The sequence below is a fragment of the Zygosaccharomyces rouxii genome (genome assembly GCF_000026365.1).
Source record: "Zygosaccharomyces rouxii strain CBS732 chromosome G complete sequence".
Lineage (NCBI taxonomy): Eukaryota > Fungi > Ascomycota > Saccharomycetes > Saccharomycetales > Saccharomycetaceae > Zygosaccharomyces > Zygosaccharomyces rouxii.
In genome coordinates this window covers 542,010-562,121 of record NC_012996.1, presented here as the reverse complement: position 1 = coordinate 562,121, position 20,112 = coordinate 542,010, and the positions used below count along the sequence as shown (strand labels likewise).

The following is a 20,112-nucleotide window of genomic DNA, read 5'->3' as shown; positions in this document are numbered from 1 at the left end:
CGATATGGAGGGTCCTGCTACCTTGACATATATTTTTGTTTATATATGTTTGCAGATTTCTTAATACCTTGCTTCTTTATGTAATCTCCTTTCTTTTTCTTTTTTTTTTTTTTTTTTTCCATTTGAACTTTTCCATATGGCTGGATCTTTACGACACATTTGCATTATTATCAAGGGAACTCATCGGGATTATAGTTAGTTGTACTTGAGGATGTCGCATCACTGTGAAGACGAACATTTTGATCATGGTCATGGCCATGGTCATGACCACACCGCACCAATTCCAACGAATCCAAACCAGTCATTATTCACAAAGATAGACACCTCCAAAGTGAGATGTTTAAATGCCGTGGCTCGAGGCGTGCCTGCACATACAGAATTGTTCAGAGTGTTTCTAAAGGATCAGGATGAAAAGTTCAACTGTTCCCGGTATTTGGAAAGTGATGCAGACTGTCAGTTAGTCGTCCACATACCCTTTGTTGGGAATTGTAAACTGTTTTCCGTAATTTTAAGAACAAGCGATTCTGACGATGGCTTAAGTTCACCTAAAACTATCAAACTTTTCAAGAATTACAATAGAAGTATTGATTTTGACACTCTGGGATCTTCCAAGGCGGATTTGGCCATTCAACATCCCAATAACGTTGGTGTTACAGATTCGGGCGTAAATGAAGATGAAAATACCTTTGTGGAACACTATCTGCCACGTAGACTCTTCCAGAACTGTTCTTCCTTGACCTTATTCTTGGAAGATAATTGGACAGGTGATGAAGACGATCTTTGTCGGTTGTACTATTTGGAGATTCGTGGTGAATTTACAGGTAAAATTGCACCACATGGAGGTGCTCCTATGACCACAGTGTACGAGTCCGCACCTAATCCAGTAGATCACCAGAAATTAGAATCAGAAATGGATGAAGTAGAGATGGGCTTGTAGAGAGGGAAAATAAATGAAATTTGCACTATATAGCGTATAGTCATGAGACAATGGAACGTTCAGCAGGCTGTCTTACTATTCTCTCCCTTTCAAGCACTTTGTATGGTTGTTTGGCCGAGCGGTCTAAGGCGCCTGATTCAAGAGTTCAACTCTTACCAGCAGCAAAAACTGCTGGGAACCCTCAGGTATCGCAAGATGCGTGAGTTCGAATCTCACAGCAACCAGTGTTCTTTTTTCCCAATCTCTCGCTCTCTTGGGAATATTCAATATAACCGTGGGGTTGTTTGTTGTTGTCTTTTTTTTTTTTTTGCGATGTATCGGGTCCAAATAGCTACTATCATACTTTACTGAGGGCCACATATTATTTACAGGAAATCTCCGAGCTGCACTATCGAACGGCGCTTCCTCTAGGAAGATCATCAACAACTATGGGCACACCATCAACGAGTAGCCTTTTTTCCACACCATCTTCTTGTCTATATACAACGACATTTTGATCACCAACGTACAGTCTCGAGCTAATGGATTCCCATTCCTTTGGCTTGATCTTTCTGGTCGGAGGAAGTTCCGATTCCCCCGGACCTTCTAACAAGATGTTGCGACCCAATAGAGTTTCTGAATCATTAGCAGGTCTGCACAGTTGTACATCACCTTCAGATCCTTGGCCACATAACACCATTGCTTCACTTACTTCTCTCCTAAGTTTACATTTTTTCATATTATCCACTACAACCACCAACTTATTCTCAAATGATTCTTTGGGGATTATCCCTCTCAATCCACTGCAAACTTGTTTAGTTTCATTGCAGGCCAATTGTATTTGTGATACGTATAGTTTATCAGAATGAGGATGCAAAGCCACTTCCCTCGTAATCCCAACTTTTAAATTGACCAAATTGAAATGGTACCTTCTTGCAATAGTTAAGCCAGTAAGGAGATTAGACCGTACGTTTAAAAATCTTCGAGCCATCACCAATGGAGAATTTACCTGAACGATAACGGAGACTTCGAAGTTGCTACAACTTCAGTCACTTTTTCCTGTAACTCGAAGGGCGACGCGTCCTCAGAAGAAGTGTAGCTCGGCTTAATCATTAGCAATATTTCTAAGTCTTTAAACTTGATTCTGGTATAGGCAGAAAGCATTGGAGATCGGTAAAGTATGAGAGATTACAAATTAGTTGTGTTAGGTGCAGGAGGTGTTGGTAAGTCCTGTCTTACAGTTCAGTTCGTACAGGGCGTCTATCTGGACACCTATGACCCAACAATTGAAGATTCCTATAGGAAGACTATTGAAATTGACAACAAAGTGTTTGATTTGGAGATCCTCGATACTGCGGGTGTTGCACAGTTCACCGCTATGAGAGAATTGTATATCAAATCAGGGATGGGGTTTTTATTGGTTTATTCAGTTACTGATCGTCAATCTCTAGAAGAACTACTTGATCTTAGAGAACAGGTTTTGCGTATAAAGGATGTGAGTCGTGTACCAATGGTTCTAGTGGGAAATAAAGCCGATTTAGGAGATGAACGGGTAGTTAGTGTTGAGGAAGGTATTGAAGTTAGCAGTAAATGGGGGAAAGTTCCTTTTTATGAAACCAGTGCGTTATTGAGAAGTAATGTCGATGAAGTATTTGTAGATTTGGTAAGGCAGATAATGAGAAATGAATTGGAAGCTGTTAATAACAATCCTAAGGGCACAAAAGGTCGTGCAGTGACACCAGCGGCAGCAACGAACGTTAAAAGAGGTGGTGCAACTCCGGTACATCAAGTGAAGGCACCTACTTCAAAGAGTCGTCCAAATGCACAGCATAGAGCACATCAGAGACAACAATCGAAGGCGGCTGCCAATGGTTCTACAGGCAAAGATCAATCGTCAAAGAAAAAGCAAAAGGACAAATGTGTAATTTCATGAACAAAAAGAAGAATGAGAAATAAAAGGATGAAGTCATCTTTCTGGTTCGTTTGTTCTTAACTAACTCTTTTCTACTTCCAATTTCTGTTGGATAAACTATCTCTAAGAACAATAATCATAATGTTGTAAAGTATTTATCGATAAATTTTAATTAATGTAAACTACCATGAAATATTTTGAGTTTTGAAGTTGTTAGTATAGACGGATGGCTAATGAATATGCTATGCTTCCGAAGGATAAGTTGTATGCGGTTCCAACTTTGCCGCTCAGGCGGAATGGATATCTAAACAGAAGCAGATAAGGGAAACGGATAGAACTGATGTTTTGCTACCATTGATTGGGAAAAAAATTAGCATCGTAATCAAAAAATTCCGTGGACACAACCGGATTCGAACCGATGACCTTCTCCTTGCAAGGGAGACGCGCTACCAACTGCGCCATGTGCCCAAAACGACTGTTACTTTCTGGAGAAAACCTGACTCTGAAGTAACCAATTATAAAGTTCATCATCCTATTAGACTGCTACTTTGTTCACTAGTATCTTATCGTACTCTAGCTTCTACAGACGCACAAAGCGGAGGCCCTGTAGATGGCCTACTAATGCGCCAATTGCCCATAGATCAAGTACTACAGGAATGTGTCTCGGGCTGACAACATCCCCAACAGCGGCAGCTCCATTGGCTAATGACGGAGAACAAAATAGCTAGTTATAACTCAAATCTATCTTCATGAATAGTTGATGGTAAATCGTCCTTTAGTCTGTCACCATGTTAGAAAAAATTCCCTTCTTTTTTCAGATCTTGCGACTGTTGAATAACATAACTAGTCTTTTATTATCTTTCATCCTCTTCCTATGGAAAATGCAAAGACAAATAGAAATAAGGCACCGTACGTTGCTGTTATTACTACTTGGGCCGTTGGTGGTCTCTGCTTCGGTGCGAGTTTCAAAAAATCCTAAACCAAGATAACCCGTGGAATTTTTCTTGGAGTGCTCAAGGTCTCTAATATACCTTTCAAAGAATACGTAGGATCTAGCCTCGAAGATCTTTTTCTCAATTAATTAGAGATTTCGTATTCAAATTAATGCGCTGTGAGCTAACCCTAATTTCCCATAGTAAACGAGAAAAGTAATACGCAGAAACCTCTAATGCATTTTATTACACCAATAAGACTACATTTTTGTTAATTCATTTTTCGATCTCATTTCAGGAAGTTTGTCTAGTAATTCAACCAATTATCGACTTCTCCAGGATCCTATTGTCGATATTCTGCACTTTTTTTTACATTGTTAATTCAGCCGTACTTTAGACGGCTGAATTCTCGACGTCTGTTTGGCTAAAGGAAAATAAATTTGAAATTTCTCATCGTGCGAGAAACGGATGAGAAACGAGTTATGTACACATTAGAAAGGGCTCTAATAGACATTAGTAGTTTAGAGTTTATTTGGAAGATATGCCATGTGAAAGTTCATCATATGATTACCTATAGCGCTAAATGGCTGTCTTGCACCTTGTATGAGAGGTAATTGCTGAACTAAAGCTAACAAAATTAAGCAAACGTTAATACCTACAACCAACCTGTAGCTTACTTTAGTTGAATGATGACAGTATTGGAATTAATTGGAAACATATCTCGTACGATGTGACGCATCGTCAGCTAAATGTTCGCATTCCCAAAGAAAAAGAAACGTTAGGAGTGTCAGCGTTTAAATCTCAAAACATATAAAAGAGAGATCAATTGATAGAAAGTGTAGGATTTTTGAATTCCATTCACTAGTAAATAACCAAAACAGAACAACAACACAGAATAAAAAGAAAATGCTAAGCGAAATTTTGAACCAAGCCTGTGTCTCCTGCAAGGATTCCTGTCAATGCAGTAGCAGTTGCTGCGACAACTGCACTAAATGCCCATGCTCTAATAAACCCCAATGTCAGAGCTGTGGTACAGATTGTACCTGCACCAATGAAAAAAACTGTGGTTGTCACTGATTGAAGAATCGGCCAGAGTTGATTATTGCTGGCTCTATTTTATAGTTTAAAATCTTTATAACGATTTATGTTTTAAAAATTTGGGTTAATTAAATTACGAAAAAAATATCGTTTATCAGTTAGAAAGTGGTTTATACTCTTTCTGTATTATGTTTATGAGATTCTATCGCCTTGATCACTTGTGTTTAAGAGCGACATAGGTAAAATCGTCAAGGTTACCAAGTAATAACTAAACATAAAAAGGAGCTTCTCGACAAATGCAGCACCCATCAAGGGATCTAATTCTAAATAGCTAGGTAATCGACTCTTGTACTTAGTAAACTTGGATTACGCCTGTTTTTTACTGATCTCCACCCTTTGACAGTTCCTTGGACATCCTTCCTCTCTTAAAGTTGCACTATCAGATTAATCGAGAGACTATAGAACAATAATAATAACAACCTATAATTGATATTGCTAAGATCTAAGAAGTACGCTATTTTACCGAACAATTCTTGCACTGTAGAGGTTATAAATGAAGATTTCTAGTTCTGATTTCCCATAACCCGATGTCAAGGGTTGATTGAATCTAGATTGACGCCTTCCAAGCGATAAAAGTCTCGTATTACAGCTTATCGTAAGGAGTACTACAAGATACCTTAACAACAAGTCATCATGACCTCGCAGAGCTCCATGACTACCTTCCTCCCTTCTACTGTATGTTAGCACTATTTTCCATCCGTCGGACAAGAAAAAAATCATCTCATCTCGAAGAGTTAGAAACCTTAAATGAGTACTAGAATCCAAATGATCCATGGTTCAAAACTTTATTCATTTACCTGAACATAGGCAATGTGTGCTGCACCTTTATCGCCATACTCTGAGAAACTCTAAGCAATGTTGTCACTCCCAGCATCTCATTAACAGGATTAAAAAAATCACTAGACAAACTATTGTCAAGCATCGTTACGATAAATCAAGTTGGTCTGTGCATTTCTATTTACAGAAATTATACGAACTCAACCATTTGTTAATCCAAAGAGATGTTAAGACCGTTTGGAATCTTTTAACGGATGTATCCAAATCCAAATCTAAATCCAAATCCAAGAAATCATCGACTCGAAGTTCAAGGATACTAAAAGCCCTACAAGATATCCATCAATTGAAACAAGACAAAGGCCTTCAAGATCCACAAATTGTTAGAGAAAAATTGATTTTAAACAATTACATAAAAAGAGAACAGGCTCGAAATCATCTTCCGCGGTTTATTCCTGAAGAATACAAGACTAAATTGCTCCTTCCATTGGCATTACATACAGTAGCTATGGCTAGACTAAATTCTATTCATGGTAAACTGGTTGAAGGTCCACCCAAAGTTTTCTTGACCCATACGACTCCCATGGGACACAGGATATGGTTTGTTAGATCTGCCTTCAATAAGAAAAAGAGACAATCAAAAACTCTAGGCATTTTAATACGAAGAGAGAAGAATGAAGGTCATAAACGGTGGGATTATCTGCGTCAATGTAAATCGAATGCATATTGGGCACAGCAGGAAGCCAATTGGGAACAACTGATTGAGAATAAGATCGTTCCACAATTTGATTTGAACAGATATCTTGATTCACAAAGCATAGGTAAGAAAAAAATCGAATGTCCACCACAGTTAGCACATTGGTTAGAACCTATTGGTTATTCAATCCAAAAATTAAATCAAATCAATGCGGACAAGGCTGCATATTTCAGAAATTATAAGAATAGAGTCTTGCTCAATGGTGGTCAAGCATTGTATTTTGAAAATAAAAGTATAACCATGTACCAGAGGAGAGTAAAAAGATTCCAGCAGATGGTACAAAACGACCTTCCCTATGTGGTTCCCTTCTTCCCAGGCAGAGATTTGCTTTCAACATTGACCAAATACCGGTTCTAAGCCTACATACGATTCAAAAAGACGAAAACAAAAACACATAATACTTAACCGTCCTTTTCCAAATCTCCTAAAAGTTCTGGTTCTTCATGTTCTACAATTTTTATATCTGATAACCATTTGGAAAGGTCAGTTTCAAACTGATCATCACCTTTTTCTGTCCCATTATCATTATCATTTTTAATACCTAACCTTCTTAACCCTGCAACCAACGACTTCATATCATCTTCTGATGCCTTTTCCCTTAACAACTGTTCGAAAAGAGTCACGCCGTACTTTTCATTCAACCGTTCCAATTCTGAGCTTGATTGATTAATCAAATGGATCCCTGTTCTAGCGAACAGTGATTCATCTGATAATTGCACTTGATAGAACTGCGAACACCTAAAATGAAATTTAGAGCAGTATATGGAAAGATAAGCATATGGATTATTCTCCCAAAGAAATCTTTTTGTATTATCATCTACCTCAAATGGATCTCTTATCCTCTCAGGGGATCTGCTACACATGGGGTACCCACACCATTTGTTCAAATTCCTCTCATCAAGTAGGTCCTGGTACAACTGTGGTGTAAAGAACATCGACAAATACTGCAACGTAGCTTCATCTTGACAGTAAGAATCACATAAAGTATCTATTAGTCCCAGTGATATTTCTTCAGCTTCTTTAACCGTTAGCTGCTTATGCCTCTGTAACGGTTTCAAAATTTCCTCTTGAACACTTTTAACTGTCGTCATAATCAATATCAATGGTAATCCATCCAAATACTAGTAGCGAAACTATACTTTTACTTCTTTTTGTCAATGGGCTTCTTTTATAGCTCATCTTGTAAAGCGATTGATGATCCTCAGTTTAAGTAAACATTGTTATATCTACAGAAGAGCGAAGGGAAATCAGTTCAAGAAGGATGGATAGCCGTCATGGCCGTCAAGATTCTGGCACAAATAAACGTTCAGAAGCTGCTAATAAGCCACCACCCATAATTACTACTAGATCGAGGGCGCTTGACCGTTATTTAAGTCTACAAACTCATATTTACAGGGAAGTGGTACATGCTGTCGAAGAGAATGGAGGTGATGACGATCAAAGAGCGGGTGATTTAGAAGATGATTATGAATTGGAACAACTACTAAATATGGTCAGAATCCCACCATCTTTGGAAAAGTTTATGATTTGGACACTGCTGGCATGTTCAGATTGTTTCCTGCACTATTTCACGATCACACCTTTAAGAGTTGCTACTGGATTTATAGCCAAGTACTGGAGGGGTAAGAATCGTAGGTCTTCGGAGATGTACAATGACAGGTGTATGGTATGTTTGATACTAATCGCAGCATTTGTTCTCAACAGCCTGGATACTTCAAAAGCTTACCATAGGATTAAACGTCAAAGTAGTGTAAAATTATACATGTTATTCAGCGTTTTGGAGATGGCTAACAAAATGCTAGCCAGCATGGGTCAAAGTCTTTTCTCTGTACTGTTTTCAAGAAAGAACTCTCAAAGGGTGTTATCAAAGCGCCTACTTATGCAAGTACTATGTTTGGTTTATCTAATATCCCATGGATATGTGATGGTTTATCAAATAGTGGCATTAAATGTTGCAGTCAATTCATACTCCAATGCTCTTTTGACGCTACTACTATCGATGCAATTTGCGGAGATTAAAGCTTCACTTTTCAAAAGAATCGATAAAGAAGGCTTGTTCCAAATTTCCATAGCAGACGTTGTGGAAAGATACCAATTGGTGCTTCTGCTATTGGTCATAGCCATCAGAAATATGATAGCTAAATCCAAATCACAATCAAGCATCATACCGAATTCTTGGACGCTTCATTCCACTTCTTCTGTCATCACGGGAATCCTCTGTGGTCCCATGGTTAATGTGATTGGTAGTGAATTAGTGGTCGATTGGGTTAAACATGCATACATTACCAAGTTCAACCGCATACGCCCCAAGATCTACGACAAGTTTTTGCTCATTGTATGCAAAGACCATTCCACGTCTTTACTAAAATTTAGAGATCGTTTGGGACTACCAATTCCAGCACTTGTGGTATCATTTGTGGTAATGATAAGGCCATCATTTACTCAAGCATTGAACTTTTCAAGCCCTCTACGCTGCATAATGGCAACTTCTACCTTGGCCATTGGATTTGCAATACTTGTGGTTTTCAAGATTGGGTTACACATGCTACTAATCAAATGGGGACAATTCATTCTTGATGGTAGGCAATTGAACACTGCAGTAACTGAAAATGAGTACGTTCCGGGATTTCTTTCAGATGGTTTAGGTAGAGTCGACAATAAATCAAGATCAATTATCCACATACGTGACTTCAACGTGGAACCAGACTCACCAAGCGCCGATGAGAATATTTGTAATGGTAAAAATGTAGAACTCTCAGGGGCAAGCTCTCAAAATGATTTTTCGAACGATATACCGCCGGGTCCCAACGATCTACGACAGCACAAGAACAGTAAGAACCCGCGTTCGCTAGAGAACGTTGCACGCTATAAGATGGTCTCCAAGCAGATCTGGTGAAGATAAATTAAACGAGAAATTTGTAACAATACCATAGTAGTTATGAGGATGCATAATAAAAATATACTAATAATATTTATGCCATTTGGTTTAAACGACTTTCGAGTTTACCCGGTCGCCGATAAATCCTTCGGCCCTCAGGTGATCATGTACTACTTTAATTTATATATACGAAGATCATATCATCTCGAGCAGTACAACGTCTAATACAACCTCCTTATAGCTGACTAGGTCGTTGATCGATGCTTTTGAGGAGTGTTTTAGGTCGCATTGGGCCCAAGTTCCCTAGCTGTAGGCCTCTTTTAGCAAATAGTAGGTTCAATTTCAGTAGAAATTGGTCGAGTTTGAGATCTTATTCTAACTTCAATGCTATTAAGTTAGATTCTAATGGATTCAGCAGAGGATTCTTTTCTTCTACTCGTCCATTGAATAGTAGTACCGCTTCCCAAGAGGCTATTCCGTCATCGATTCAACCTCCCAAAAGGTTGATCAATTCTTCAAAATGGGTTGGTTATTGGCTGATAGGTACTTCTGGATTGGTATTTGGTATCGTCGTTTTAGGTGGTTTAACGAGGTTGACAGAATCTGGATTGAGTATTACTGAGTGGAGGCCTGTAACTGGTACGTTACCCCCAATGAGCCAAGAGGAATGGGAAGAAGAGTTTGCTAAATATAAGGAATCGCCAGAGTTTAAACAGATCAATTCTTCCATTGACCTAGACGAATTCAAATTCATCTTCTTTATGGAATGGATTCACAGATTATGGGGTCGTGCTATTGGTGCTGTATTCGTATTACCAGCAGCGTATTTTGCGCTAGCTAGAAAGACGTCAGCAAGAGTCAACAGAAGATTATTTGGATTGGCATTCTTGCTTGGATTCCAAGGATTTATTGGCTGGTGGATGGTTAAATCTGGTTTAGATCAGGATGATTTGGACGAGAGAAAATCTAAACCTACAGTGTCACCTTATAGATTGGCAACACACCTAGGATGTGCATTTTTATTGTATTTGGGTATGATTTGGACTGGATTGGAAGTTTTAAGAGAAAAGAATTTCGTTAAAGATCCTGCGAAGGCTCTTGAAACGTTTAAGACTCTTGATAATCCATTACTACGTCCCTTGAGAAGAATGTCTCTTGGTATTTTAGCTTTGACATTCTGTACAACGATGTCTGGTGCTCTGGTTGCCGGTTTAGATGCTGGATGGATCTACAACACTTTCCCCAAGATGGGCGAGAACTGGATACCGCCTAAACGTGAACTGATGGATGCTAATTTCGCCCATAAAGAAGATAAGAGTGATTTATGGTGGAGAAACCTTTTGGAAAATCCAACTACAGTCCAACTGAACCACAGACTGTTTGGTATAGCTACTTTTGGCGCAGTATTTGCCTTACACATGTACGGTGTTAAGAAGAAGCATATAGTTCCTAAGGCCGCCGATCGTACTCTGAAGGCAATGATGGGTTTAGTTACCTTACAAGTTGGACTTGGTATCACCACTTTACTTTGGTTAGTTCCTATCCCTCTTGCATCTGCCCATCAAGCGGGTGCATTAGCGGTCTTTACAAGTGCCATCCTGCTTGCAGCTCAACTAAGAAAGCCAAGAATCCCAATGAAACTTCTCATCAACGGTTTACACATGCAAGAGTTGAGGAAGGGCGGCAGTAAAATTTTAGCTGAAGCTGCTAAGCAACCAAAATTGAAGTGAAAAACATTGGTATTTTTTTTTCTTTCAATCTCATGTAAATATTACCAGTGCTAGTCCCTACCTGTGATTAACCTAAAAAAAAACAACTATTTATTTCTTTATTTATCCAATTATACAATTTTAGTTGCTGACAAACTCCTTTTCATTATTGGCCATAGCTTCCACATTTGTAGCTGCCATTCTCCAAAGTATGAACATTAGAACCGACCTATATGGTGAAAATTGGGCGGCAAATTTCTCCATCAGATCATCATCATAAATAACCCAGTTTAATTTCTTGTGTTTAATTTTACTACGTTTAGCAGCAACCCTGTTTCTCTTAAGTTCTTCCACCAACAGTGGTTTATCTGATAGATATTTGGAAAATCCTCTTGCAATTCCCAAATCATCCGGAGCAAAGACATCCATTCTAGATAAACCTGTAAGTAAAAACATCTTTGAGCTCCAAGGTCCAATCCCCTTAATATTTTTAGTCAATTGTTCCACGATCTCATCATCTGTACCATTGGCAAATAAATCTTTAATTGAATTCTCCTTCTCACAAAAATAGTTCGTCAATGATTCGAGGTATTCCATTTTCCTAGCACTAAATCCACAAGCTTGTACCTTTTGCCTCTTGATAGGATCAACTAACTCATCATGTAACTCTCCAAACGCCGGGAACTTACCACCAAAGTAGTCTATTAGCCTTTTTTTAATACTCTTGGCAGCTATACCGCTGATCTGTTGAGAAATAATAGCACTCGCCAACTTATCATAGTAAAACTGGAAATCCACTTCACGTTTATCTTTCAAAAATAGTGGGAAATCACCTTTTAGTATTATTTCTACCAAAGATTTATCAATCCTCATAATGTGCCTACAAGCCTTATGGAACTCTGATGAATGCTTCTCTAAAAACTCATCAGGTATAACACTAGCAACTATACCACCGCTAATTTCCTTTTCATCATCATTCTCATCATATCCATCTGTTTCCAAGGGTCTCTTCATTAACGCCACTTTCCTTAGTAATGTCACTATTTATGTTGCCTACATAAGAAGAACTCTAGTTTTAATATCAAGAACAAACCTTTAACACACACCCAGGTACAAAGTGAAGTGGCAAATATGAATTTAACGATATCGAATGAAACTAATGAAGAAGTCTACGGACCATTAGAAGTTAGTGATGATATGACACTACCAGATTTAGTGGCCTTGATTGAACTAGAGTGTGGTTTTGACCGTTCAAAACATGATCTTTACCACAGTGTAACTTTACTGGATCCTAACGATACTAAGTCTTTAACTGCTATTGGGATGGGTGACAACGAACTTTTGCTTATAAGGAACAAGGTGACAGCTTCTGCAGCTGGTGCAGGTGCCACTAATGCAGATTCTATGAGTGACGATGCCTTTGTGGAACAGTTTAGACAGGAGTTGCTTCGTAACCAACCATTGAGACAACAGTTGTCGTGGCAGATTCCTGAGATAGATAGAATGATTGAAGATGAACAACTATTCAGACAAAGACTGGGGCCTCTGATTTTACAGAGGAGATATGGATTCGGTGCTGATTCAGGTCCACAAAATCCATTTGGCATTCCTCAGGAGGAATATGCAAGACTGATGAACGATCCTGATGACCCTTCAAACCAACAAAAGATCGCAGAATTGATAAATCAACAGGAAATTGATGAACAAATGCGAAATGCATTAGAATATACACCTGAAATGTTCACTACTGTACACATGTTGTTCATACATTTAGAAATTAACGGTCACCCTGTGAAGGCATTTGTCGATACAGGGGCTCAAGCAACGATTATGTCAACTAAATTAGCCGAAAGAACCGGATTGGCCAGATTAATCGATAGAAGATTTGTTGGTGAAGCTCGTGGTGTAGGAACAGGTAAAATTATCGGTAGAATTCATCAAGCTCAAGTCAGAATTGAAACTCAATTTATTCCCTGCAGTTTCACTGTGTTGGACACTGAAGTTGATCTTTTGCTTGGATTAGACATGTTAAAAAGACATCAAGCATTAATCGATTTGGGTAAGGATTCGTTGAAAATTGCGGGTGTCGAGACTAGATTTCTTGGTGAGTCAGAGATACCAAAGGCATTTACAGCTCAAGCTCCAGAGGCACACCAACAGAAAACAGAACAGGGCCCGGGTCAAACACTGGGGGCTACACCTGGTGGATCAGCGCCTACGCCAGCTGCGCCAAGACCATCAGCTGCAAGGGCGAACCGACCAAAATCCCATGACGAGAGTAACATCAAACAGTTGACAGATTTAGGGTTTTCGAGATCTGAGGCGATTAATGCTTTGGATCAAACGGACGGTAATGCAGAATTAGCAGCCTCCCTTCTCTTTGGCTAAATAGTAATAGTGATAGACAAAAGGAGAAAATTAAAGACTATGAAATTTTAATTTGGGTAACATACCAGGAACGCTATTAATTCTTGTAATTTCAGCATTCTGTACTTTATCTTCCTTATTCCATCCGACATGTTGTAAACTAATCCATGGTACTTTATCTTTTAGGTTTAAGTTATCAATCTCAATTTCTGAATGGAATTGTTCGATAAAGTTACGTTCATGTATATTAATGCTCGAATTATAGGCTAGAAATTCATTTAAAATTGAAACCGTACTCCAATATGAGAATTTCCTTAGACAGGCCACTACCAGGGATGTAACTAATTCACCGTTAGTACAATGCATATAACATGGATAATGTCGCCTGTCAATGAGAAACTTAACGCATTCTATAACAACTGAGTATTCGATTGGAACAGGTTTCTTCTTCTTTTTAACTTTGGGTGTACTTTTATCCTTATCCTTATCCTTATCTTTATTCTCTTTCTTCTTACAACATTGAATGTGGATATTCTCAATTCCATTCTCATCACAGAATTTTGCCATTACTGGATCATTAGTCAACGGTTCAGGCGTAAGTGAGAGTATATATTTCAACCTGAGATTCTTGAGGAACGGCAGATTGATTTCTCTAGGGTAGGACCCCCTGTAAAAGTCAAACTGTACTATGTTAAACTGTAATGGTGCTACTAACGACGTCATCCAGTCATTCAATGGTGCCCTTATTTTTTATCTCTCTAATCCTTTATTTTGGTGATGGGTTAAAGTCCGTTGAAAGCTCAAGTAAAGTAAATCCATGTCAGTTACAGAAATGAACCTTTAAACAAACCTTCAAACAAACTCAAATCAACACATTTATACAAGAACTACTTATAAGGGTAGTCAAACCTCAAAAAGATTAAATCAATCAATCAATCTGTAGGAAATGGAGTTTTTCTATGAAGAACAAGCATTAGCAAATGATCCCCATAAGACGGAAGATCATGATGAGAAGACAGAGAAAGTTTTCAACAAGTTAGAGGATGAAGTTAGTAAAAGGTATGACGAAACTGCCAAGGCTTTTAAAGGTTTTGTCGCTGAAGCCGAAGATGGCGTGAAGCTCAATTTACCTTTGGATCCTGCAGTGTCAGAAAAGACACAACGTTATTTAGGTCAATTGGATTCAAATTTACAAAATGTGGAAAAGTTTGCTCAGGGTTATTGGACGAAGGTTTCTAATCCAGGTTTTTGGTCCAATGTGACCAATAATCTGGGCAACAAATTTGAACAAATCGTTCAATTAGGTGAAGAAAGAGGTGAGGATATGGATAAGGGAACTGATAAGGAAAGTTCTAAAACTGTTGTTGGTGGTAATAGAACTGAGACTGAATTGAAAACACTTTCCACAGATGAATCACTATATTTGAATAACAAGCTTTCACTACCTGAGGATTTTGATGCAGATTCCAAGACCCAAGAAATTTCTCAAATTTTGGAAAAAGATATGGATTTAGCTAATCTAATGAATGGAATCGTTCCTCAAGAAATATCTTACAAGGATTTCTGGAATATCTACTTTACTCAAAAACAGAGAATCCTAGAAATGGAGACCACTAGAAGGAAAATCCTAGAGAGTAAGGAAACTAATAAGGAAGAAGAAATTGCATGGGATGAAGAGGAAGACGATAATGATAAGCAAGACGAGGAACCTGTCATAATTAAGAAAGAAGATACTGCTGACAACGATAATATTAAAAAGGAAAAGCAAACTAGCAATGAAGAATCCAAGACTGGTAAAGTGGGAGCAAATGCCAATGAAAATGACGACGATGACGACGACGATTGGGAATGAATTAATTTAAAATTATGATAATAATAATAAAGCGATATCTACGTTATTATATATTAATACGGTGTTTACTTGGCTAAAACTGTCTTGATCTTATCTGAACCCAGCTAAATTTAAATTCATGAATGCATGCATGATTTTCTTTTCCGCTTGATATATTCCGTATTTCATTAATTAATTATTTATTTAAATTCTCTTGTATTAAACACCGTATACACGATGGTAAAACAAGACGTATGCATTTGATGTGATACATTCCGTTGGAGTTCTCATTGGACGATAACCGGTATCATCAAAATAGTACCAGCCCTTGTTCAAGCCTTTATCCACATAAGCGGTATAATGACCACCGTAAAGGCTACCCGAATGTGACGCAACTGCGTATAATTTATATTTAAATGGTGCAACTTGACCCCTTGAAGGCAATTCATCAGTAACCCCAGGTGGTAATCTCCCGTCAAAATCATTTGCCCAAAATGGAGTTAAATCCAAAAAGAATGGATAATTGACCAAAACGTTATTTTTGTTCAACAAATTATCAAATCTTTTCAAGTGAATAATCAGATTGCGCGGTAACCTTGTGATTGTCAATTTTTTAGTCGAAGGTTGCTTTTTCTTACAATAGGGACATAGCCATTCTTCATCTTTTTCCAACTGTTCTAACTTTGTAAATTCCTTGAAGCAATCCAATAAGTAACAACTTTTAGCGTGAGGTACCGGGGCCGCTAGTATAGAAAAAGGCTGATAAGTTGTAGAAGTATGATTACAAACTTTGCACCTCAATTGCGAAGCGTATTGCCCTTGGAACAAATCAACGATAACGCTGAAATCTCTTGTCAAATACCTCTCCCACTCAATGGAAGACGCGATTCTCATCGATAATCTTTCTCTCATTTTTTCAGCTTCTTCTGATAATTCTTTTAATGGAGGATTACCACCACATTGGTTTAAATCTTCATGTAATCCATCTAACAAAAATTGACAAAATTCTTGAGAATCCTGTTGACCACTTTCTCTAAAAAGGGAATTTATCGAACCGCAAGCCATTTTGAATTCATAGGGTCTAACAGCTTTATTTTTATCTGACTTTTTAAATGCAGCGCTTTGATGCATTTGATGAATTAATCTGGCAAAATGTTTAGCTAAAACGCCCTTGGATCCCAATTTACTGTTTAAATTGATATGACGTTCATAAGAATTGTTGAGGAAAATATTCGTTAATTCGTGAGTACCTAAAAGGCATTGTATGATACAATTGATATAACATGAATTACCCATATTTTCTAATCCAACTGTAAAATCTAAATCGTACTGTTTTGTCTGTGTTAATGAACTTTGTGAATTAGATGAGCGTGTTGGTAATTGCGGCAATGTTGGTAATGGTTGGGTTGGAGGTTTTGATAAAGGTTGATTGGTACTAGTATTAGCACTAGTACCATTAGTTGCACTACTACCCACCAAAATGCTTGGTGGGTTGGGTGACGCAATGGTACGACGTGCAGGCGCAACCGCTCTTGAATTTATAGGTGAAACATTGGTGAACGTAGGCAATCCATTACCAGCACTGCTACCACCATTAGCAGTACCATTAGCAGTGCCATTACTGTCATTCGCATTATCTTTGTCGGCTAATTGTGGAGTAGTTGGATATTTGGCGAATTTCATGTCTGGATGATGAGACAAAGGTGGCGACCCAAGTGGCAATTGAGAAGGAGATACAGAGGGAGAGGGGTTTATTAGGTTTGCAGATCCAGGTGGTCTTTGCTGTATAGGTAAATTAAAGCCGGCATTACTTGGATCTTGCGAAGTTGATCTCATCATATCTTTCATTGAAGAATCCATCGAGGAGCTAATATTAGGCGTCAATTTTGGCAGTTGTTGCAGCTTTAAACCTGAAGTATTACCATTAATATAGATAGCGCCGCTGTCTTGGTTTCCTTGGAAGTTTTCACTACTACTACAACTACCACCATGAAATTTCCAACTAGAGATTCCTGCCTCTAATACTAGAATTTTAACATCCTTATGAAGTGGTTTGGCAAATGATCTGTTTATCAGTAAGTCTAATAACACCATTTCCTGTTGGATGTAAAAATTATGGTGACCATTTTCTTTATTGCCATCTGTATATAGAATGACAAACGTAAACTCATTTCTCCTCTTAAAAATATCAATTTCAACATTTGGTGAAGTAATCATCGATTTTTTCTCCAATTCCAGATCTGTGTAGGAACTCTTAAATGATATTGGCTCGATGCAAATGACATTACTGGCTTTAATATGGGTTTCTTCAAATTCAGATCTCTGTCTTACATCCACTAGCAAAATATTACGATCGTCAGATTTAAGCAAAAATTCCAACTCCTTTGCTGAAATAAAACCACCGGTTTTCAGTTCTTTATCACTACTAATTTCATCAATATCAGAAGAATGCTCCTTGATAAACGTTTTAACGCCACTGATCTTTTCGTCATAGAGCAAACTTTTAACCAACATATTATAAATCTCCATCAATTTTTTATCACTTGTGTTGGAGCGCCTTTTGACCTGATGGAATTCATTGAGATTCGGTATTCTATTAAGAACCAAACTGTGTACGATCTTATAATAAACATATGCAGATTCGTAGATATGATAGATTTGTTCTTGAGACACCTCATCATTCCTTTTCAATTTCTTATATTCATCCTTATAGGCCTCTAAGGTGTCTAAACATACTTGCAAAAGAGTCATTACACGAGCCCCAGGCCCACATCTCGAATCTTGAATCATAAACTGTTCAGCCACATTTGATAGTTTTGAAATAGATTTACAACGCAGCTTAGAACTCGACATCCTAATGCAATCTCTAGCTGTATGCTTTTCACCATCTAACTAACGAGAATGGTAATGAATCAACTATGTTTTTGAATCTTCTTTAAGATCCCTTTAGTTTACTCAGCTTTATCTCAGTCCGCCCTTTTAATAACGATAAAAAGGGCGAGTGGCTCGTTAACAAGACTACGAGTCTAAAGATGAAGACAAAGCAGATCAAAATCTTCACAATGTTTTTAGAATATTAAAGATAAAATAGATAAATATGTACTTACGTACCACTTATGCTAGGATGTCTGTGATACCAGTTATGACCATACACTCGCGCCTGCTGATGCCTGCTTAAATGCAGCCCTGTTTAATAAACACCGTCATCGGGTCTGTTCTGTTCGACTTGAGCATCTTCACCTATCTTCCTAAGTTCTGCTTCGCTTCTTTGATGGGTGTAGTCGACGTCCTTGGTGCGAGAGTGCTCCATCTCCTCTAATCTTGCCTGGTTATCATCAAAATTCTTTTGCTCTGTTTGTTCATCAGCAGTGAGATTGTCCTTACGATGTGGCAGGGCTCTGTAAGCTGTATTGGTAAATGCACGACTACCTTGTTGCTGCAAGGTTCTTGATACAACTGGGGTCCTACAGAACATACTCAACATTTTTGCTAATTCCAATGTAGTGCTACTGTATTGACGTACAACAATTAAACTAACGCTATTAACTAAAGTAAAGATACAGTGCGTCGCTCTCTTATACGTGTCTCTGGAAATTCTCTTTCTGTTTCTCTCTTTCTCCTCTTGTTCTATCCCTTATATATGTGTAATTTGACTTGCTACTCCCTCGTTTCCCATTTAACCAATTGCCTTTAAAGGTTAAGGAGCGCTAGGGGAGGACGTCGCTTGCTGCGCTATAACCCTCTCTTCATCGCCTCAGCCCTTAATTCTCATACTCCTCCTTGACCAATTCACGAACCATATCGATCCATTTGGAGCTTGCAAACTCGGGATCCTTGATCACATCCCTGTTTTCACCGTGAACTTTGAACCCAACACGCTCATAGAATGGAATTAGAGGCTCATGCGCTATGATTACAATTCTCTCACCAATTTCTTGGTTACTCAATTTTTGAATGTAATCTGTTAGAAGTAATGTAGCCAGATTCTTCTTTTGATAGTTTTTATCAATAACTAGAGAATGGATAGCTATAGTGTCGCTTGATTCGTTGTGCGTTAATTTCATGTCTTCCAGTCTGATGAACCCATTACGTGAAATCTTTGTACCCATGATATGTCCGATTAACGTCTCAGATTGAACTTCCTTTGTATCGCTGTTGAATTCACGGATAAATAGACCTGAGCATAGTTCTGGACATGTATTCAGCCTGAACTCAACATTTTGTGGTGATGCTCTTTCAGAAGGTGGGAAACCTCTGGCTTCTAAGTCAATAACCTGTTGGGCGTCCTCCAAGATAATAGGCCTAATGTACATGTGTAGAGGCAATGTAGACGTCATGATGCTTATTTTCGGTAACTGAATTTCTTGTCTATATATACACAAAAAGATGATACCTCCCTATACAGTTCAGTTGTATTGATTTAATGAGAATTCAATTCTTCTTACTCTGAATTACAAACGGTTAAGCCTTTTAGTAAGTTATGTTTAAAAGTGCGATAGAGTTGAACAAGTTCTTTTACCCTAGCGAAGTGTTGTCAAAAAGAATTTTCTTGTAAACATGGAAATGGAATATGACAATATATAAGTGAATCACGAAGCATTTCCAAGTGTAAATGATATCAACTTTTCAATATGTTGTCGTTTGACGTCTATATTCGATACACGTAAATCTACTGTACAAGCATTGCCAACTACCATAATATTTTATGTGTACACTTCTCCTATCGCACTCCCAAGAGTACTTTCGGAGTCGATTTCAAAGCATTTTTAGTAATGCGCGTCATGTTCGTGAGAAATTCATTTGAGAAACGGGTAGCGCTTTCTCATACGTTTCCAACAACGAATGGCTGCCACGATGCAGTTTCTTCAGATCCTCAAGATGTGCATTGAAGCTCGGTCGACCCTTTCTTTTTCCTCCTTGTTCCTTTGGTTGCAAGTG

The 20,112-nt window shown here is 38.2% G+C and overlaps 14 protein-coding genes and 2 non-coding genes across 16 annotated transcripts; 8 read left to right on the top strand and 8 right to left on the bottom strand.

Annotated features, from left to right (window-relative positions):
• Positions 1 to 211: 211 nt before the first annotated feature.
• On the top strand, positions 212 to 937 carry ZYRO0G07084g (PITH domain-containing protein; the record flags this gene model as incomplete). The annotated part of the gene is made up of 1 exon (XM_002498257.1): positions 212 to 937. The coding sequence occupies one exon, from the start codon at positions 212 to 214 to the stop codon at positions 935 to 937; it is 726 nt and encodes a 241-aa protein (XP_002498302.1).
• A 104-nt stretch (positions 938 to 1,041) lies between these two features.
• Positions 1,042 to 1,161, top strand: ZYRO0G07062r. The gene is made up of 2 exons: positions 1,042 to 1,079; positions 1,118 to 1,161. It is a non-coding gene; the product is annotated as a tRNA-Leu (tRNA).
• A 164-nt stretch (positions 1,162 to 1,325) lies between these two features.
• Positions 1,326 to 1,907, bottom strand: ZYRO0G07040g (uncharacterized protein; the record flags this gene model as incomplete). The annotated part of the gene is made up of 1 exon (XM_002498256.1): positions 1,326 to 1,907. One exon carries the CDS (start codon positions 1,905 to 1,907, stop codon positions 1,326 to 1,328), a length of 582 nt encoding a protein of 193 aa, XP_002498301.1.
• Positions 1,908 to 2,096: 189 nt separating this feature from the next.
• Positions 2,097 to 2,849, top strand: RSR1 (Ras family GTPase RSR1; the record flags this gene model as incomplete). Its single annotated transcript, XM_002498255.1, has 1 exon — positions 2,097 to 2,849. The coding sequence occupies one exon, from the start codon at positions 2,097 to 2,099 to the stop codon at positions 2,847 to 2,849; it is 753 nt and encodes a 250-aa protein (XP_002498300.1).
• A 374-nt stretch (positions 2,850 to 3,223) lies between these two features.
• Positions 3,224 to 3,296, bottom strand: ZYRO0G06996r. Its single transcript has one exon. It is a non-coding gene; the product is annotated as a tRNA-Ala (tRNA).
• Positions 3,297 to 5,630: 2,334 nt separating this feature from the next.
• On the top strand, positions 5,631 to 6,746 carry RRG1 (Rrg1p; the record flags this gene model as incomplete). The annotated part of the gene is made up of 1 exon (XM_002498254.1): positions 5,631 to 6,746. The coding sequence occupies one exon, from the start codon at positions 5,631 to 5,633 to the stop codon at positions 6,744 to 6,746; it is 1,116 nt and encodes a 371-aa protein (XP_002498299.1).
• A 44-nt stretch (positions 6,747 to 6,790) lies between these two features.
• Positions 6,791 to 7,480, bottom strand: RTR1 (RNA polymerase II subunit B1 CTD phosphatase RTR1; the record flags this gene model as incomplete). The annotated part of the gene is made up of 1 exon (XM_002498253.1): positions 6,791 to 7,480. One exon carries the CDS (start codon positions 7,478 to 7,480, stop codon positions 6,791 to 6,793), a length of 690 nt encoding a protein of 229 aa, XP_002498298.1.
• Positions 7,481 to 7,650: 170 nt separating this feature from the next.
• On the top strand, positions 7,651 to 9,285 carry EMP65 (Emp65p; the record flags this gene model as incomplete). Its single annotated transcript, XM_002498252.1, has 1 exon — positions 7,651 to 9,285. The coding sequence occupies one exon, from the start codon at positions 7,651 to 7,653 to the stop codon at positions 9,283 to 9,285; it is 1,635 nt and encodes a 544-aa protein (XP_002498297.1).
• A 242-nt stretch (positions 9,286 to 9,527) lies between these two features.
• COX15 (Cox15p) lies at positions 9,528 to 10,997 on the top strand (the record flags this gene model as incomplete). The annotated part of the gene is made up of 1 exon (XM_002498251.1): positions 9,528 to 10,997. One exon carries the CDS (start codon positions 9,528 to 9,530, stop codon positions 10,995 to 10,997), a length of 1,470 nt encoding a protein of 489 aa, XP_002498296.1.
• Positions 10,998 to 11,117: 120 nt separating this feature from the next.
• MAG1 (DNA-3-methyladenine glycosylase II) lies at positions 11,118 to 11,990 on the bottom strand (the record flags this gene model as incomplete). The annotated part of the gene is made up of 1 exon (XM_002498250.1): positions 11,118 to 11,990. The coding sequence occupies one exon, from the start codon at positions 11,988 to 11,990 to the stop codon at positions 11,118 to 11,120; it is 873 nt and encodes a 290-aa protein (XP_002498295.1).
• Positions 11,991 to 12,107: 117 nt separating this feature from the next.
• Positions 12,108 to 13,364, top strand: DDI1 (Ddi1p; the record flags this gene model as incomplete). Its single annotated transcript, XM_002498249.1, has 1 exon — positions 12,108 to 13,364. The coding sequence occupies one exon, from the start codon at positions 12,108 to 12,110 to the stop codon at positions 13,362 to 13,364; it is 1,257 nt and encodes a 418-aa protein (XP_002498294.1).
• A 30-nt stretch (positions 13,365 to 13,394) lies between these two features.
• On the bottom strand, positions 13,395 to 14,066 carry OCA6 (protein-tyrosine-phosphatase; the record flags this gene model as incomplete). Its single annotated transcript, XM_002498248.1, has 1 exon — positions 13,395 to 14,066. One exon carries the CDS (start codon positions 14,064 to 14,066, stop codon positions 13,395 to 13,397), a length of 672 nt encoding a protein of 223 aa, XP_002498293.1.
• Positions 14,067 to 14,289: 223 nt separating this feature from the next.
• DOS2 (Dos2p) lies at positions 14,290 to 15,195 on the top strand (the record flags this gene model as incomplete). Its single annotated transcript, XM_002498247.1, has 1 exon — positions 14,290 to 15,195. The coding sequence occupies one exon, from the start codon at positions 14,290 to 14,292 to the stop codon at positions 15,193 to 15,195; it is 906 nt and encodes a 301-aa protein (XP_002498292.1).
• Positions 15,196 to 15,393: 198 nt separating this feature from the next.
• DOA4 (ubiquitin-specific protease DOA4) lies at positions 15,394 to 18,027 on the bottom strand (the record flags this gene model as incomplete). The annotated part of the gene is made up of 1 exon (XM_002498246.1): positions 15,394 to 18,027. One exon carries the CDS (start codon positions 18,025 to 18,027, stop codon positions 15,394 to 15,396), a length of 2,634 nt encoding a protein of 877 aa, XP_002498291.1.
• Positions 18,028 to 18,364: 337 nt separating this feature from the next.
• FMP16 (Fmp16p) lies at positions 18,365 to 18,658 on the bottom strand (the record flags this gene model as incomplete). The annotated part of the gene is made up of 1 exon (XM_002498245.1): positions 18,365 to 18,658. One exon carries the CDS (start codon positions 18,656 to 18,658, stop codon positions 18,365 to 18,367), a length of 294 nt encoding a protein of 97 aa, XP_002498290.1.
• A 277-nt stretch (positions 18,659 to 18,935) lies between these two features.
• Positions 18,936 to 19,511, bottom strand: PAA1 (polyamine acetyltransferase; the record flags this gene model as incomplete). The annotated part of the gene is made up of 1 exon (XM_002498244.1): positions 18,936 to 19,511. One exon carries the CDS (start codon positions 19,509 to 19,511, stop codon positions 18,936 to 18,938), a length of 576 nt encoding a protein of 191 aa, XP_002498289.1.
• Between the last annotated feature and the right edge of the window lie 601 nt (positions 19,512 to 20,112).